Raw genomic sequence first — 21,151 nt, forward strand, 5'->3', positions numbered from 1 at the left:
TACAGAATAGACATCGGGCAGAGTGCAAATGCAGACTTAAAGAAAATATACTGCACGCAGTGGTTGACTTTAGATAAATAAAACGCTGCATGCCTACAGTGTTACACTGTAGGCCAACATCAAAATGCATGCTGTGTTGGCCGAGGTTCGTTGTGACAGATGAAGTGAGGTGAAGTGAAATGGAGTTGAACGGTGTGTGTGTGTGTGCGTGCGTGCGTGCGTGCGTGCGTACGTACGTGCGTGTGTGCGTGCGTGCGTGTGTGTGTGTGCGGGTGTGTGTGTGTGCGTGGCTACTTGTACCAGTACGGACTACCGCCGATTTTATGGTGCTAGCCCACTAAGGTACCGGAAATCGAACCCACGACCCTCCGCTCTCCACGCAGAGGCTGTATCCGCTAGACCACGAAAGCGGTCTTGGTGACAAATGAAGATGTGTGGGCCGAGGCTGCTGGTGACAAAGTTGAAGATGTGTGGGCCGAGGCTGTTGGTGACAGAGTTGAAGATGTGTAGACCGAGGCTGTTGGTGACAGAGTTAAAGATGTGTGGGCCAAAGCTGTTTGTGACAGAATTGACGATGTTTGGGCCGAGGCTGTTTGTGACAGAGTTGACGACGTTTGGGCCGAGGCTGTTGGTGATAGCTGAAGATGTTTGGGCAGAGGCGATTTGTAACAATGATGGTATTGTATTGAAATGAATTTAGATATGACCATGCACACGAACGCTTTGTAATTGAAGACTTCTGTGTTGGTCCATTGTGATTCTGACTGCGTCTGTAGGAATTGTCAGCATCTGTGAAAAAAACACCGTGGTGTAACAAGACTGGTGAATTGTGACAGATGTTAACTTAACTAATCATGGTTGCCTAGGATCTGTGGTTATGTTACATGTCGATGTCCTGTGATGAAAACGTCCCGAGCACAGTCCCTATGGATCACACATGGATGTCTGACAGGGCGATGTACAGTTATGTAAACGTCCCCAGCACTGTCCCTAGGGATCACACATGAATGTGTTACAGGGCAATGTACAGTTATGTAAACGTCACCAGCACTGTCCGTAGGGATCACACATGACCATGTTACAGGGCGATGTACAGTTATGTAAACGTCACCAGCATGGTCCCTAGGGATCACAAATGAATGTGTTTCAGGGAGATATACAGTTATTTATACGTCCCAAGCACGGTCCCTAGGGATCACACATGGCTGTGTTACAGGGCAATGTACAGTTATGTAAACGTCCCCAGCACGGCCCATAGGGATCACACATGGCTGTGTTACAGGGCAATGTACAGTGATGTAAACATCCGCAGTTCAGTCCCTAGGGATCACAGATGGCTGTGTTGTAAACAAACCCAGTACAGTCCCTAGTGATTACACATGGCTGTGTTACAAGGCGATGTACATTGATGTAAACATCCGCAGTTCAGTCCCTAGGGATCACAGATGGCTGTGTTGTAAACAAACCCAGTACAGTCCCTAGGGATTACACATGGCTATGTTACATGACAATGTGCAGTGATTCCTAGGGATCACACATGAATGTGTTACAGGGCGATGTACAGTCATGTAAACGTCCCCAGCATGGTGTCTAGGGATCACACATGACCATGTTACAGGGAGATGTACACTCATGTAAACGTCCCCAGCACGGTCCCTAAGGATCACACGTGAATGTGTTACAGGGCGATGTACAGTCATGTAAACGTCGCCAGCATGGTGTTTAGGGATCACATATGGATGTGTTACAGGGCGATGTACAGTTATTTAAACGTTCCCAACAGTGTCCCTAGGGATCACAAATGACCATGTTACAGGTCGATGTACAGGGAAGTAAACATCTCCTGTACAGTCCCTAGGCATCACACATGAATGTGTTACAGGGTGATGTACAGTTAAGTATGCGTCCCCAGCACGGCCCCTTGGGATCACACATGAATGTGCTACAGGGCGATGTACAGTTATGTAAACGTCCCCAACACGGTCCGTATGGATCACACATGGCTGTGTTACAGGGCGATGTACAGTTATTTAAACTTCACCAGCATGGTCCCTTGGGATCACACATGAATGTGTTACAGGGCGATGTACAGTTATGTAAACGTCCCCAGCACGGTCCCTAGGGATCACACATGGCTGTCTTACAGGGCGATGTACAGCTAAGTAAACGTCCCCAGCCCGGTTCCTAGGGATCACAAATGGCTGTGTTACAGGGCGATGTACAGTTATGTTAACGTCCCCAGCACAGTGTCTAGGGATCACAGGTAGATGTCACAGTTCTCGAGAAATGTATATGTGTTGCGATGGGCTTACTTCAACAAATGACGGATATGCAGATTATTATTTTCTATAAAATCGGACTTGTGGTGGAATGTATAGACAATAGTCTATTCAATGTTAAAACTACCGATGTTAAAACTAGCAACTTCATACAGCAGGAAAATGACTTTACTTTTTGTCAAGTCATACTCGTGAAAATACCCATATCCTCAAAAGGGGTGGACATTTTTCTTCTAATTCAGACAGATCAATTCAAACTGTGTTAAAACTGGCATCAATTCAACATGTACAATATGAAACTAACTTTACAGTGTGGGATGAAGTAACTTCCAAAAATGGATGCCTCGTCGTTTCTTGTCCATGTCACCATCCAGTTCCTGTTGGAGTCCCGAAACCAGATGTCCTTCGTGAAGGTAGAGAAGTCGGGCCAGATTTCAACCATAGCAAAGTAGAGGAAAGTATCTATCCCAAGCTGTTGAAGAGAAAACAGGATAATTTACTGAATGCGTCATCTGAAACAATACACCTCCAAATATGTTTTTCCTACCAAACTCTTTTTCCGCCGAAGGCCAAAATACATCGTAGATACATTTAATATGTAATAATCTCGAACGATTTCGTAATACAGCGGTAATAAGTGACGTGGCATTGGTTAAGTCTAATATTTACAATAGGCTGAATGGTCAACTTTAGAGATCAGTAAGCTTTAATCCGAGAATATTTGGTTGTGTTTACTCAAAACATAATTAACACCATAATACTAAAATGTTTTCAATAAGAGACATTTGAACTATCTACCACACATACTGTGTAAACACTTTTCAAAGCGACCCTTGCAGCTTGTACACAGCACCCTCGTGTTATGAAGCGATAGACATGACGTCACAGGACGTTAAAAATGAGCTCTAACTAAATAAACTGTGTTAATGTAACTGAACTTAACACACCCTCTCTAAGACGTTCTTCGTCGGATTTCCCATTTGGAAAAGATAATGTCACATTTGCTATAAATAATCTGGATGTCGAACACTTTGTTCCACAACATTTGTTCAGTAAAATCGGTATTTTAAATTTACTACCGGTCGGGTTTCAGGAAACTGCTTTCAAAGAAATAGTTTCATCTGCATTGACGCGATCATTAGCAAAAGCAAAGTCCTGCGTAGATTCGATACCGCTGGCGGACCAGTCAGAATGCAGAACAGTATATGTCATAACAGAATAATTTGAATTGCATTTTTCCGTTGCATTTTTATCTGTATATTCTGCATGTGTTCAAATCACGTGGTGCACTTCACAGTTACTCTGATTGAACCTATGTTTGTATCCTAAAGTTATCAAACCATGCTCCGTAAACAATGTTGTTTGTTGTTGGTAGTTTAACACATGCATCACGAATTTATGAATTATGTTTGGGGAAAATGTTTTCTGGCAGGGATAGTGTCGGGAACTTAATTCCATGTACTGAACCTAGACTATTGTGGACATAGTGGTTGACTTACAGTGGACTCACAGACTGATAAGTCACTGACTTCACAGTGAACAATAGAAGAAGCCAGTTGCACTTGGAGCCTCTTTTGCTTTACTGGCAATGACAGACGGGCACAGGTAATCAAACAGGCAGTCACACCCCAGCGGTCAATATGCCCCTGCTGCCAGGATGGGTGTTACTTATTAAGTGTTTTAGATTTACATGTGTCGGCGATTCCCATACTTTCCGTAGTTAGTGTAATTACTTTCCTGAATCGTATTTTCCTATAAATGACAAACATGCATAACGGGTCAAGCTGACATGTAGATTGTTTATATGATAGATTTGAGTGCTACATGATTTGTGTGGACACTACACAGACTAAGATACACTGTAAGTGATCTTTTTTACAAAGTAATGCTAACGATAATATTCACCTCAATCCACGGAGCTGCATCATCCGACCTTGGCTTCCAGACAGAACCTCTAATGACATTCCTTAATGGATATCTGAAATATTACAAGTCATACAGTGACGCTTTCCATATAAATAATGTGAAAATAAACTTTGGATTTCATTTATGAATGGATGAGAAAATACATATATATCACCACAACTATTCCAATAGTATATCAGTGTTAAAATAGGTAGCTCACCTGGTTACATTAGTTGCTGTGTACCTGTACTTCGTGTATCTGATTCTGTATTTGTGTGGTACTTGACATATCAGTTCTATTTATATTAGTATTAGTCACAGATGAGTTGATATTGACAATCAAGCAAGGTGCAATAAAATATTCACATTTCAATTGGATTTCAATATTATGGTTAATATGTTACTTATGAAATGTATTTATCTTGTGTAAAATAGTAATGCTTATATCACATCTCTTTAAGTCAGTTTCGGTGCTCAATTCACACTCTTATCACTGAATTTGGTTGACGAACGAAATTCTTCGTCGTGAAGACTTTGTCCTGTTTGCATTGCCCTGTGACGGAACTTGGTACTCAATCCAGATGTCGATTTGGAAAATTATAAGCATATCAACAATCCCAATGCAACAAAGTAAGTACTTGAAAAAAACCAGAAAGCTTTGATCTAATTGATATTTGGAGAGAAAAAAATATAGATGCAAAAAAATACACATGGTGGAAGAAAAAGCCAGAACAACATGCTGGACTTCTTTTTGGTCTCACAAGACATTGATTCTACAATAACACCTTGATGCAAATCCAATCACTTTGCAATAACATTAAAATAAAATACACTTAGCAAAGAAAAAGGTAGGGACTACTAGAAGTTAAATACTTCTGTACTGTTTGACAATCAATATATCCAAATAGTGAAAGATACACTAGAAGAAACAAAGCTAGAATATTCAAACAGTAAATGTTCCAAAGATGAACCATAAAAACTGAACACCAAAACTTAAATTTAAAAATCAGTGATACTCTCTTTTATTAGAAACATTTGGGATGAAAGTGAGAGGCAAATCAATATCTTTTTCCACTTATTTAAAGAAAACCAAAAATTAGGAAATTAGGGAAAATATTCAGAATATAAGTGAATTAAAGCTGTCAGACTTGTCTAAATATAAAGTAATTTTTGAAAAATTAAAAGAGGAATCAAGGGGAATTCAAATAAGAAACAGAATCCAGTGGTACGAGGAAGGAGAGAAATCATCAAAATATTTTTGTCATCTTGAAAACAGGAACTATACCAGTAAACTAATTAACAGTATTATAACTGAAAAAGGGGATTCAATAAGCCAAGGAAAATCCATCTTAACTGGACAAAGACATTTTTTATTAGAAACTTTACTCTTCAAGTGAAGAAATAACTAAGGAATCCAAACATTTATTACACAAACTTAACACACCAAAACGTATTAAATCACAGTTTGATTATTTAGAAGACCTGATTAACATGAATGAAATAACAAAGGCCGTAAAATCTATGAAGAATGACAAAAGCCCTGGTATTGATGGTTTCCCTGTAGAAGATTTCATTTTTTCTGGAAGGATCTTAGAATATGGGTATACAGAGTAAAAGTGAATTTGTCAGTTCTCAAAAACATCTTCAAAACAAAAACTGTAATAACCCTAGCATCTCTCCACTGAAAAACGTTTTCCTACTTGGGGCCAATATTAAAAAATCGCCTCCGTGGTCTAATGGTAGAGCGTCCGCCCGGTGAGCGGAAAGTCCGAGGTTCGATCCCCGACCGCGTCATACCAAAAGACGTTAAAAGATGGTACTTGTTGTTACCCTGTCTGGCGCTCGGCATTAAGGGGCTAAAACAAGGACTGGTCGGCTCGGAGTCAGTATACTGTGTCTGAGTGGTGTATTCGTGTTAAACTGCAGCATTATATCTCAGTGAGCTAGCACTATAAATCGGCGTCAGTCCGGACTAGGACAAGCAGCCACATACACACATATACACGTGCATACACGTCGCTATATAAGTGCAATAATCTTGGACGCGACGTTAAACCCTATTTCACCTCACCTCACCAAAATAAAAAAATGTATGCACTTAGCTAACCCTTCATGGAGAGATGTTTTGGCTGGTTGGGGAAAATTGTATAGAAGACACAAAACTAACTCCACAAACATTGAAGAAGTACTATCAGAACCTCTTTCGTGTAACCATCAGTTTAAAAAACTTGATTTCATTATAAGAAATTGTTTTTAAAGAGAATTTACACCATTAAAGATATATGTAATGAAGGTGATATAATGCCCTTCAATGAACATAAGACAAAATACCAAATTAAAGGCACAATTATTGACTATTACCAGGTTCTATAAAACATACAAAAATTCTGGAATGATACTATTAGAAATAATAACATTATTTTATATAATCAACATTTAAATGTAACTTTGATAGATTTACTTGTAGCTCTCCAGATATTTTTATGATAAGACTATAACTACAGCAATATTAATTCTCCCAACAGTATGTGAAAAAATGGATACCATTCTTGACATAAATGTATCGTGGTAGGATGTTTTTATCAGATACAGAAACTGTACAAAACATGTAAAATTACTTGTCTTTTAATATAAATTTATTCATCGCATCCTTCATTCAAAGAAAGAATTGTTTAAAATGAAAATTCTCGATGATGATATGTGCTCATTTTGTGAAACTGATACTAAATCCTTACTTCATGCATAATGGGATCGTCAGCATGTTAAAGAGTTTTGGGTCAAAGTTGAATGTTTTCTGAATGCAAAATGTTCAAAACAATTTACATTTTAAAATACCTGTTTTACTTGGGTACAACTCTAACATTCTGTTAAATTACATCATACTGGCATCCAAAAAATATATACATGTATCAAGTATTAAGAAAAACAAATTGTCACTTGAAAACTTTCTGAAGACTTTAATCAATATATTTCGGATTGACAAATTAATTGCACACAAAAACAATACAATAAGACAGTTTGACAGAAAATCGAAAAGTTGGGCAAATGAATTGTCCAGTTAATATGTCTCTATTTTGAACATGAACAATTTCCACTAATGCGCTGTAAGGATTTAGCTTCACACTTAGTTAATAAGCATGACAAATAGAGCCTGCTCGTTTCACCATTTATGAACATTGTTGTACACTAAAATTTACTGTCTGCTATATAGGTATGTAACCTACACTTAATAAGTACACCACATGACGTGCTATATACTGAAATGACATCGACTTACATATCGTATGTAATGTTCGCTCCAAAGTAAAACAATTCTATATTTCTGTAAGTAGCACATAATTTACCTAAGATACAGCGGAAATTCTCTTCGAGGGCTACTCTCAGAATTTCACTAAAAGCTACAAGCTTTCTAAATCACTGACTACACATCTCCCTGTGTGTAAGTCGTGAACTGCTAAATACATGTATTTGATAAACAGTGATCTAAAGATGTTATGAACTTAATGTCATTGAATGAATGTTATGACATGTTAACAATTGAACGTTTTGAAGTGATTACTGCTAATACAAGTCAATGCTGTAATTAAAAAAAAAGAATGTTACAATGCTCCACGTGACAGGATATCACGTGACAATAGCCCCACGTAACTGGGCTGTACGTGACAATAGCTCCAATGTCACTATGCCACTGCAACGTCGTCTCCAGTGACAATATCCAACGTTACTGTGCCACTTGCGACAATAGACCCACGTCACTCTGCCACACACGAATATCTCACCACGTAACTGTACCACCCTCGACAATACCCTCCCCCCACCCGTGACCATATTGGTACAATGTGTGAAGAACATTTATGGTGTCCCCCGTCATGATATTGCTGGAATATTGCTAAAAGCGGCGTAAAACCATACTCACTATAATTGACATTGCTCACTCATCTGTGATAAAACTGTTCAACCGGGCAGAAATCGCATGCGCTGGTACTCATTTTCATCCTCAAGAGTTGACTTTGTCGATTGTACGTGATTACGTGATTACACATCAACGTGTTGGAACCCTGATCGGAATATTTGAAACAATGACAACAAGTAATAAATTCGATATGCTGTTCTGATTCTAATCTAGTGGGGATGACAAAAACGTACCCTTTGTCTTGTGAAGAAGCCTTGATCGCCACTGTCACCCGCTTGTAAATCAGACCTATGAAAGAAACAGGAGCGAAGTTACTACAAATTACAAATAGAGGATGTAGACACATGTATACTCACACGCAAAAGAAACGCAAGTGGTTTTAAGCAAATGGGTAACAAACAGGAACCATAAATTGATACGAGTTTTAGCATAAAGTGAACCTGATGGTGTTATCAATATTTTTGGTTGCATTTTGGAAGCCCCGAGTAAAAACGCAAAACGAATCGCCAAAACGCACCATTTCAATGAATATGTGGGTTTCATGCACCCATTTCTCGCGAAATCGAAAATGCACGAACTGTGACGAACTGAAGTGGGTATAAAACTGCGGCCGATTCTTGGACCTACCACTCCGTGGTCAACAATGCCTCGCCCAACTCAAATTCAGAGAAACCAGTCTATCGGACGTTTGGAAGCTGGAGAGTCTGTCCAAGATGTTGTCATTTCAACGTTAACATAACCACAATTTACCGTCTCCTGCATCGATTCAATGCTACACAGACCACAGATGCCCTTCCTCGGAGCGGTCGTCTTAGGGTCACCACACCTCGACAAGATCGGCAGATTACCAGCGACATCCGTTCCTAACTGCAAGTGAAATTGTCGACAGACCATAGGAACACATAATCGACACATTAGCCGGGACACTATGATCCGACGTCTCCGTTCCAACAACCTCAGATGTCGCCGATGGCATCGACAACCACGGCATCGACAAGCACGACTTCAGTGGGCACAGGGTCATCACAACTGGCGTCATCGTGAGTGGAGGCGTGTCATCTTCTCTGATGAAAGTCGCTTTTGTGTCTCCCATGCAGACGGAAGAGTCAAAATTTGGCGGCGTCGAGGTGATCGTTTCGCTGACAGAAACGTTGAGGAAAGGGATCAATCGGGTGGACCTAGCGCCATGATATGTGCAGGGATTGGACTTAATGCGAGACTTGGACCCATGTGCTTTCTGAATGTTGGTCAAGGTCGGTTACACAGCGTCTCTGTTCACTGGTATATCGGCCAAGTGACCAGACCCCACGTTGTTCCATTTTTTGCACATAAACAACACATTTTCCAGCAGGACAAAGCTCGTCCCCATGTTGCCAGAGCTACCATGGCCTTTCTGCAACAACACAACATCCGTGTTCTACCGTGGCCAGCCCTCAGCCCTGATCTGAACCCTATCAAACACTTGTGGGATGAGGTTCAAAGACGTCTGCAATGTGCGCCAAGTCCTTACAACTGCCGATGAACTACGCACAGCTGCTCTGGATGTGTGCAGGAGGATCCCTAGGGCCTTCACAAATCGTCTGATCCACTCAACGTACAGGAGAAGTGTGTCAGTTAACGATGCTAATGGTGGTCACACCAGGTATTGACTGTCATTTTGACCCGAAACTGTAAGCCCTTAACAGTTGAAAACAAAAATTATGTCATCTGCCTTTTTATCCATTAAACTGTCTTCAGTCAAATTTTTATCAATCTTGCCCTATTAGTATTTCTTGTCTTTACTTTTGAAAATAGATAACTTGTATACTGCATACTCTTTTGAGAGTGTGAGTATATAAAAAATATAAAAATATCAATATTTATTAGATTTCACAATACGCTTGTTAATTAGAATACATCTATCTTTGATAATGATTTCGCGTGAGCAGTGGCATTGTCGACATATTGCATATTCCGTTTGTGAAGTGACACATTCATATCAGTTTGTGACGTGACACATACATATTCGTTTGTAACGTGACACATTCATATTCGTTTATAACGTGACATACATATTCGTTTGTGACGTGACACATACATATTCGAATTCGTTTGTGACGTGACACATTCATATTCGTTTGTGACGTGACATACATAATCGTTTATGACACATACATATTCATTTTTGCTTGTGAAGTGACACATTCATATCAGTTTGTGACATGGCACATACATATATTCGTTTGTAACCTGACAAATACATATTCGCTTGTGACGTGACACATTCATATTATATAGAATACGTAAAGAGCTCCCTTGTGATACCAATTTTATGAAATGAGTAAATTGTTCTGGTATCTGAAGAGCGAAACTTCGTCTATGAAGCTATGAAACTATGAAACTATGTTTCATAAAATTGGCATTACACGGGTCCGAGTTTGGTGTTTTATTTATTACTTGCCGTGTCCTACTTTTCAAAAAGCCACCGTCGCGGCAGAGATCTACGCTATGGACAGCATCACCCAATTGAGTTTAACAGAATAATACTTCAAACACATTAAAAGTTGACATGCATTAATTGAATACCATACAAAGGTCTACCTTTCGACTTCAGGTGTCCGTTCCACAAAGCTATCCTAACGCTGAGATGATTGTAACTCCCATTCTTTAACATAAACTTTTGACTGTCGCTGCGCTACAATCGCTTTGTGGAACGGGACCCTGCAGCACATTCACAAGTTTACAAATATGTCACCATACCATATGACACAATTTGTGAAATTCTTTTATTTATTAAAGTAATAACATAAGTAAGTATTTTGAAATACATTATTTATAATAACAAATATAAACGTAATTAATAACATTTTATAATTATTTAATAACATTATATATATGCTGTCCATAGTATATATATATATATATATATATATATATATATATATATATATATATATATATATTCCTAACTCCCAATCGTATTGTAACATAAACTTTGAACTAATCATGTCCTCTTCCGTCAATTTTGTTTCGATGTAAAAATCTCTAACAATTTCACCGGGATTTTTTATGTCATGGAAAATTCTCAATGAATGTGTACTTCGACATAAATGTCATATGTCTACCACTATGGGACATTTAGATTTAAAACAAGGGCACTTGTTTCAATTTACTTGCCACATTCGGGTGCTTCCATATTGCGATTAATGATACAAATTAGGAAACTGACAATACCAGCACTTCTATCGATTTGTTGACTTGAGATGCTGTTGGAAAGACAATCAACTCGAGCTGAATGTTATATTATTTGGTTACACTGTGTGAGTGAGTGGGTGATTAAGTATGTTTTTACGCTGCTTTTAGCAATATTCCAGCAATATCACGGCGGGGGACACCAGAAATGGGCTTCACACATTGTACCCATCTCAGGAATCGAACCCGGGTCTTCGGCGTGACGAGCGAACGCTTTAACCACTAGGATACCCGTCCGCCCCTACACTGTGTGAAGAAATAAGCACACTGTACCACTGTTGATGCAATGTATATGTTTTTGAAAGCTCGACGTCATCACAGTGCGGCACGGAGCGCTGTATAAGCCAGCTGACTGCCAGGCAACATGAGGGTGAGAACTAGGGGCAGTAATGAGTATCCAAGTTGGAACGTGCTTACTACAATCCGAGTCGTGACTCGTTTAGGGCGCGCGTAGATGCCTACAGGCGGCCCCTTCCAATAGGTCTGTGCGAGTTTAAAGCTCGTCCTCTCCTACTATGGTCCAGTCTCACACGGCAATAGTACTGTGAGTGCCCAACTTGACCACATCTCCAGCAAGTAGACCCCATCGGATTCCAAGTTCTTAATTCCACAGAATACTGTTACTTTGTAGATTAATATTGGTCGTCTGAATAGACTTGCTGATTATTCCACTGCTGGTTGTCTGTATAGTCTTCTTGAGTATTCCACTGAGAATCATATCTTGCTTGTGATTGACCACGGCCAGGGTTACTTGTCCAGTTATGATGTCCACGAGCTTGTTGTCTTAGTCTATTTCCCCTACCAAGATTATGTAAGTCTTCTCCTGTTGTACTTGCTTGTTTGATTCCAGCTACCTCTGTTGCAAGCTTGTTAAACATGGCATTACCATCATCCATTTCCTTCTTCCACTCGAACCCAGCTATTCCAGTTTATGTTGTCAGGAAGGAAAATGGAGAAGGGAAGACATGAACACTCCATAGACAGTCCCAGACACACCTGTACCAGTTATCAGATCTAAACCCAAGGTGTCATTCTGGAGCATCTAACCAAAAAGTCCCTGAGGAATTGACCGCCATGGAGAGTTCAGAAGATGATGATGATGATTATGATGATGACACAATTGTACCTTTGACCTACCTAGACCTTTCAGTTTCAGTTGGTATACCAGCTGATAGGCCAATGGAAGGCGAGGTTGAAATTGATACAGATACCGTTCTGGAAAGGGATCAAGGTTTACTTAGAAGGTCACGCTGCTCAGGAAGGTCACATAGAAGAAGCAAACATAATTAAAATTCCAGATGTTCAGGGAGTTGAACCTAATATAATGCTCCGCCACCCGATGCAGCTTCGGGAACATCGCCACCTGATAGACTTGTATCCGAAAATCGTAGGAGGAGGATATTGCCAACCCTACCTCTCTGTAGGTCACAGAGGGCAAGGATACGACCAGGTTGGCAGACCAGTGGAGACTATGTCATGGCAGTATCTGCAGATAAGAATGAAGAATGCATCTCTCGGGCGGATTACCTTAGCTCACTCATAGCGAAGAGGATATTTTCCCCAAAAGCTTCAGATGCTCTAGTGGAACTTGTGACCGGAAAACTTTCAAGACGTGGACGTCATTAGTCAGAAGGGGGAAGTGTGTTACAGGGATAAAATCATTTTTTTCTCACTAGTACCATTTACATTTTATTATGCATTTTATATATGTATATAGGGTTCTTCAACAGACTACTGCTTGTTTATAACAAGTGTCGTAATTAGTTGACTATCTATCTCTATCTCGACTATAAAACTCTTATAGCTTTATCAAGTTATAGGGTCAGTTCATTCTTGTTTTAAGGGTAGTCAGGTTATTCCATTTTAGTATTTTAGCATAGCCATTGTTTTATTAGTCTTGATCAAAGGAGTGAAGGTTAATTCTTTTCTTCTAATCTAATATTTATGATACTGTAAAAAGTTAGTGATTTATGAGCATGAATGTTATGAATGAGTTCATGAAACAATGTGTTACATTTCAGTGTAATGGATATTTAATAGTTTAATCTAAATGCATATTTTAAGCTTTATCTGTATGATTATTATCTGATATTAATAATCAGGAATACTGTACATATGGACAAATTCTATTTAGGAAATATATATGTTGCCCAGATGCAACTATCATATTGTATATATATATATGTATGTATATATGTATGTATGTATATATGCCTTTTTCAATTACACCTGTATAAATGTTTCATGTATATAGCTATTCTTTTATCAGTTAACGTGATTAACTTATTATGAAATTCTAATGCTGCATATCATATATAAATATGCAGGGATTTGACAATGAGATTTTGATTGTCCTTTATCCAATATGTAATTGATTTATATATTTATGTGATAGATGTGTTTAGGAATACTTATTGCATATTTTATTGTTATTACAGAGTGTCATGTAATAGCCACGTTACATAACAAGAATAAACAGGTGTCTCACACACCGCAGGCTTGGTCCTCATTTAGCCAGACCAGCAGAGGCTGCAACAATTACATACATGACTTTCCATACAGGACATTGTTATTACATACATGCCATTCTATACAGCACAGTATTATTGCATACATGCCTCCTTGTACAGCACAGTGTTATAACATACACGTCATTCCGTACAACACAATCTTATTCCATACTTGCGTTTCCAAACAGCACAGTGTTATTACATGCATGCCATTCCATACAGAGCAGTGTTATTACATACATGTGATTCTATACAGCACAGTGTTATTACATAGATGCCATTCCATACACGACAGTGTTATTACATACATGCCTCTCCGTACAGCACAGTGTTATTGCATACATGACTTCCCAAACAGCACAGTGTTATTACATACACGTCATTCCGTACAACACAGTGTTATTACATACATGCGCCTCCATACAGCACAGTGTTATTGCATTTTTGCACTTCTAAACAGCACAATGTTATTACATACATGCCTCTCAGTATAGCAGGTGTATTACATTCATGCATTTCTGTACTGAGCAGTGCTATAAAATACATTTATTTCCATACATCACAGTGTTATTACATACCTAACTCCCCATACAGTACAGTATTATTACATACATTCCTCTCTATGTAACACATTCTTGTTGCATATATGCCTCTCCATACAGTACAGTGTAATCATCCCATTCTATACAGCTCTGCATTAACTCGTCATATGGTAGGCCATGGGTTCGAATCCCTACATGGGTGACTGGTGTCGCCCGCTATGATGCAGGAATAGTGCTAATAGCGGTGTAAACACTCACTCACTCACTCACAGAACATCATCGGATAAAAAGACAGAGAAAATAGTTGTTTTAAAATAGAATGTAGAAAACGGACCACCAGGCGAAAAATAAAAATAGATGAGAATTATCTCCCTTAGGCTTATTACAACAATCAATCATCGATGTTCATATTGTTGTAGTACAAACCATTTCAATGCTTCAATCATCTTCGTCACAATCTATAAATTAGGAGATAAACCTACTATGTTTTGAAATTTGATGTAGTCCCAATGTAGAGTATATACCTCTTTATTTTAATATCTACTCTACAGTGGGACTACATCAAATTTCAAAACACAGCAGGTTTATTTCCATTCTACCCTGACGGCAACAACGCTTTGAAAACGGTGCTCTCTTGCAATGCGTAACAACACAGGCACACAGGTCCGCAATCTTATATCATTCCGAAAAGTGGTCACAGGTAGTTATATATGTTACAATTATTACTAAAGTTCAACATTTAAAACACAATAGTCGTGAGTAGTTCAAAATAAGTGTTCAAAATTTATAGTTTTTCAAAAGGAAGTTAACAAATAACCCTCCAAACCTTGTCCAAAGACAGATGTTTTAATTTCTTCCAACCTGTTCTGCACTTTCATTTCTTAGAATTATGCGAGGGAGGTATGTCTTGGAAATCGAACATGCCATTACCATTGTAGGGGTGACAGGTTGAAAATATTGTTTTTAAAATGTTAAACGAATATATTTCTACAACAAATTTCATGAAATAACATTCCATTCTGCATTTAACATGTGTAATACTTAGCAATTACCCCATTAGATACTTTAAAAAATCAAAATAAATGCCTCTCCACCCCGAACTTGAATGTGGCAGAACTTGACCAACATCACGGTTACTCACCCCTCACAACTGTCAATGGCTGACAGTGTTGTGTTTACGTTTTGTGCTTCAGAATGTTCATTTGTATTGAACGTAAGAATGCTACCTGTGAACACTGTTATCTGTTAAATTTGGATCTAAGGTGAAATAATCTGGAATTCTCACCTGGTCTTCCGTGGTACGTATAACCAGGTGCGTAATACAATGCTACAGGTTCACCCAGGGGGCAGATACAGTCCTTGGTGGCCTGGTTGAAGAAGAAGTTACTGACACTGAATCGGTGGCAGAACAACAAACACTCCACCAGACTAGTCGCATTGCCACGTCGTCTTATGCCTTTCTCGATCCACAAATCCTTGTAGTAGTGGCATTCATACATAGTATTACATTGTGTCAAAGTGATTCTCTGACCAGTGGACATACCGATGTACAAAGCAGCTGCCCACACGGTCCAGTATCCGGCCATCATGTCTGTGGGTAGTTCCTGCTGGTTCGTCGACTGAACGTCACTCCTGCTACCTGCAATGTTCTCTCCAAGTCCTGTGAATCACGGGCATCAAGTATCGTCTCCAGGATACACTTGGATGATCTAACTGGTGCAGTGTAACTGTGGTCATACCCAGGCTCCTTACCAACAGGGTAAGAATGGTTACATTATTAACGTGTTTCACCGATTGGCTGTTCAGTATTTTCAGATTGTTGGCATGCTTCTCTGATTGGTAGGAACTTTCGATTGACGTTACCCTACATTGGTTACCCATGTGCGAAATCGTTAGTTATAGTTCAGGCAATGTCTTCTTCTATTGCTTATTACAAGCTGAATGATGCATATTTAAGTAGGAATACTTCACAATGTTTGTGTGGATGATTATCGACATTTCCGTTTTGGGAGATGAGCTGGGGAGAGGCATAACCATACACATCGATGACGGGTACAAGACATATGCAGTAGCTGATCAGATGAGCTGAGATGGCCTTACGGCTGACGCTTAGTACAAAATCGAAGAGAAATACTGGAGCTGCGTTGCCAAATGAACATGAATATTAGAAATTGGGAGGCACCATAGGACTTGTGTCAATCTCTAAATCAGTCATGTTTGTATGTTGTGCAAAGAAGATGATGGCAGTACGTACGCATCATGATCTCTTTGAAGACGGAAGCATGTTCCGCTCCACGATGCCAAGGTCAGTTAAGCTCACACAATGCTGCTTCCCCCCCGACTGTGTAAACATCCCCCACTACGATGCTTCCTCCTCTAAAGCATATGCCAGCCACCACTATGATGCTTTCTCCCCAACATAGGTAACCCACACTACGATGCTTCCTCCCCTACTGGGTATTCCAGCCACCACTACGATGCTTCCTCCCCTACTGACTATGCCAGCCACCACTACGATGCTTCCTCCCCTACTGACTATGCCAGCCACCACTACGATGCTTCCTCCCCTATTGGGTATGCCAGCCACCACTACGATGCTTCCTCCCCTAGTGGGTATGCCAGCCACCACTACGATGCTTCCTCCCCTACTGACTATGCCAGCCACCACTACGATGCTTCCTCCCCTAGTGGGTATGCCAGCCACCACTGCGATGCTTCCTCCCCTAGTGGGTATGCCAGCCACCACTACGATGCTTCCTCCCTAACTGGGTATGCCAGCCACCACTACGATGCTTCCTCCCCCACTGAGTATGCCAGCCACCACTACGATGCTTCCTCCCCTACTGGGTATGCCAGCCACCACTACGATGCTTCCTCCCTAACTGGGTATGCCAGCCACCACTACGATGCTTCCTCCCCTACAGGGTATGCCAGCCACCACTACGATGCTTCCTCCCCTACTGTGTATGCCAGCCACCACTACGATGCTTCCTCCCCCCACTGGGTTTGCCAGCCACCACTACGATGCCTCCGCGTTCCCTGCCTCTGTAAATTCAGAACCTTTTATCAGCAGCATTTAGAATGGATTTCGATCTGTCAGTGTAAACCACGTTGCACAATTTGCAATCTGGTCCATCTAACGCCTGACGTGACCTCTTTCCAGGAAGAGGAGATCTCATTGTGTAACACATTCGGTCCCGTGCTATCTATTTGCAGATACTCAATAATATTTGTTTGTTGTAACGCCGCACTCAGCAATATTCCAGTATGACAGCGGTCTGTGTATAATCGAGGCTGGACCAGACAATCCAGTACATGACATCATGAGCACCGATCCACGCATTTGGGATACGATGCCATGCATCAACCAATTCAGCGAGCCTGACCACCCGATCCCGTTAGTCGCCTCTTTCGACATGCACAGTCGCCTTTTACAGCAAGCATGGATTGCTGAAGACAGATTCTAACCCGGATCTTCACGGGTTTGTATGACAAGATGACTTCAACTTTCCAATAGTCAATTTTTCCTTTACGTCTGGCAATATTCCTGCAGCTCTAGCCCTTGTGTCTACAGTTCACATTTTGAGGTACAAATGAGCATGCTCTTCCTACCAAGATTTCATAGAGAGTCATACAATTCTTGCCGTTGCATGTGTTTGTGACAGGTGCCACTGATAAGGCAGGGTGCGTTCACCTTTTCGAGAACACTTGGTATCATCACGATTTGGTAGTTATTCATAAACACATGATAAAGTTTGGTTTTCGATATTGTAGTACATGTATGGAATCAAGTCACAAAAACGCAACTGCTACAGAAAAGCATGCATGCCATGCAAAGTAGACTTTTATACAAGCCCCATGCATTTCACTACCCAAGAATGGGTATAAAAACATGTGCGTTAACGAGATTCCACATGCATTGTGTAGCATCGTGCTGACAACAACCACTCAGAAAAACAACAAAATTGCGCAATTATTCAACATTACCAAATGCCAAGCCTGTCCGAAAATAAGCGTCTGCGAGCCATTGGTATGCTTGAAGCAGGATCGAGTCATCGTGAAGTTGCAAGACAATTTAACGTCCACAGAAACATCTTTTGGTGTTTATGGCAACGTTGGCAACAAATGAATGCAGTCAGAGACCATCCTCGGAGTGGCAGGTCATTCGTAACCAATATTCGACAAGACAATTAGATTCGAACAACACACCTACGGAATCGATTCCAGCAAGCAACAGTGACTGCAAGAAGCATCCCTGGCCTTCGACCAATATCTTCACAAACCGTACGTCATCGCCTCAGATGTGCAGGGATTGTCGCCAGAGGACACGCCAGACGTCCCATTTTGACAAGAAACCACCGTCAAACACGTCTACAGTGGTGCAGACATCGTCTACGCTGGACGGCCATGCAGTGGGCACAAGTTTTTTTCACTGACGAGTCTCGTTTTCACCTCATCCACAGCGATGGACGGATTCGAGAGTACCGACGTCGAGGTGAACGTCAATCATTGTGTCATGGAAGAAGATCGGTTCAGGGGCGGCAGCGTTATGGTATGGGGTGGGATTACAGCAAGACAGGAGACCCGTTTGATAGTGGTAGAGGGAAATCTCAATGGACTGCGCTACCGCGACGAGATCATCGGCCCTGTTGTTCTACCATTTTTGCGTCGTCATGGCCCAGGCATTACCTTTCAACAAGGCAACGCACGGCCTCATATTATTCGTCTTGTTCGGGATTCTCTTCAACAAAACGTGAATGTCATCCCCTGGCCGGCTTGTTCCCCTGATCTCTCACCAATCGAGCATATGTTGGATGAGATGGATCTGCGCCTTCGACGTCAACCACGTGTTCCACAGACACTCCAGGAACTTCGAAACATGCTCCAGCAGATATGGACAGATATCCCTCAGGACTTTGTGCGACGCCTGGACCATTCCATGAGACTAAGATGTGTTGCTTGCATCGCAACCAGAGGTTGACACACACGCTATTGATTTGTAAATTGAAATTTTGTTCATATTTTTTTATGAAATTACGCATTTTCTGAAGTCAGTTTGGCAAAGTAAATCATTTGAACACTTACAGGTGTCTTTTATCTGTTGCAAACCGCAATTGTGTCATATTTGGTAAAAAACTTAACTTTGCATTAAATCTAATTCAATGTCACAGGAACTTTTGTTGTTCAGTATATAACAAGTGCACAAACTGCACTGGAAGTCACATATCTTTCTCTGAAGAAATGGAGACAGGTAAACTGATGTCCACCTGAAAGCTAGCTCAAAACACAGAATCAAAGGAAACCTATGCACCCATCACCAGAACACCTTCTGACACCAGACCGCAAGTACCAATATAATGTCAAATAAACTTGACATTGTTAAAATGGATATTCCTTACATTTTCTCCACTCGGGTTGCAGAATAACTTACTTCACCGAAAATATCAAGTTCAACAAGAGTTTGCCACTAACGTGGCTATATCCCCGCCCCTGTTGCAGAATTTATGACATAATTAAATCTAAACAAACCCAACCGAGGTGGAACTTGTCATGGAAATTGTAAAAAAAGAAGAGTTTGGAACCTAAGTCCATCTTGTGGCCATGAAAAAGTAAAAAATATAAATTTCTAAAATTACTAAATAGCAAAAGGCACTAGTGCAGCATGTACCTAACAAAACTTGAAAAGTTTGATGAAAAAATATTGAACGGTTTATGAGTTATGCTCCGGTAACGAACCCTACCGTCACAGAACCTACGTCTATCTTGTTGCCATGGAAACGTAAAAAATAAAAATTTCTAAACTTTCTAAATAGCCAAAGGCACCAGTTCAGCATGTTCCTCACAGACCTGCAAAGTTTGATGACAAAATATTGAACGGTTTATGAGTTATGCTCCGGAAACGGAACGTGACGGACGGACGGACAGGCGGACGGACGGACGGACGGAGGGACGGAGCCCGTTTGGGATAATAAAAGTTCCCATTTTCATCTTTATCTCATCAGAATCATCAATCCTCTCCACAACCTCCATCGGAAAGAAATGTTGACAACATACAAAAAGCAAAAGCAAACCTAGAACAGACTCTTCCAACTATTAGTCCAGGATTGAAACATAATATGTCAATGCAAGCGAACAACCAGTCAAAATTATAACAGATTTAAATTTAGCATAAATACATAAAATAGCTGTGAAAATTATATGAATGAACCACTGAAAGTCACACCAGGTAAGGGTAAGCACGTCCTGCCCTTCCGTTAGCACCCGCTGTTTTTACACAATTTCATCAAAAAGTTAGTACTGATTACCTGACGCTGCATAGCAGTTCTCCAGCCTTGCGACGGCGACCAGACAATAAAGTGATCGATGAACCAGAAAAAACAGTGACATGATAATGCATTTATTGATTTTGTTAAAACTAATACAAACGATGTGTTAATTATGAATTACATATTCTGTGTACAAGTGCATAGATGGTGAAAAATGTTAAAGAAATATATTCGTTTTGCAGTACATAAGGGGGCAGGTTTAATGTATCGAACCAAATGTATTAAAACCATCAGCATTCTGTCTTCAAGAAACTATTGTAAACAGTCAGATTCCTTTGGACTTGCTTCATTTTATTGCCTTCCATTCTTCTTTCTCCGTACTGGAGAATCTTCAAACTGGAGGACCGTCAAACTGGAGGGTCTTCAAACTGGAGGATCTTCAAACTGGAGGATCTTCAAACTGCAGGATCTTCAAACTGGAGGATCTTCAAACTGCAGGATCTTC

General features: G+C 40.4%; 1 protein-coding gene across 1 annotated transcript; it reads right to left on the minus strand.

The window, feature by feature from the left end:
* Nucleotides 1–696: 696 nt before the first annotated feature.
* Nucleotides 697–15,969, minus strand: LOC139473130 (uncharacterized). The gene is made up of 5 exons (XM_071255648.1): nucleotides 15,666–15,969; nucleotides 8,331–8,385; nucleotides 4,185–4,257; nucleotides 2,584–2,751; nucleotides 697–789 (listed from the first exon to the last, which is right to left on the minus strand). Exons 1-5 carry the CDS (start codon nucleotides 15,967–15,969, stop codon nucleotides 697–699), a joined length of 693 nt encoding a protein of 230 aa, XP_071111749.1.
* Nucleotides 15,970–21,151: the final 5,182 nt, after the last annotated feature.

This window comes from Haliotis cracherodii, unplaced genomic scaffold (assembly GCF_022045235.1).
Source record: "Haliotis cracherodii isolate W230 unplaced genomic scaffold, xgHalCrac1.p SCAF_27, whole genome shotgun sequence".
NCBI classification, from domain to species: Eukaryota; Metazoa; Mollusca; class Gastropoda; order Lepetellida; family Haliotidae; genus Haliotis; species Haliotis cracherodii.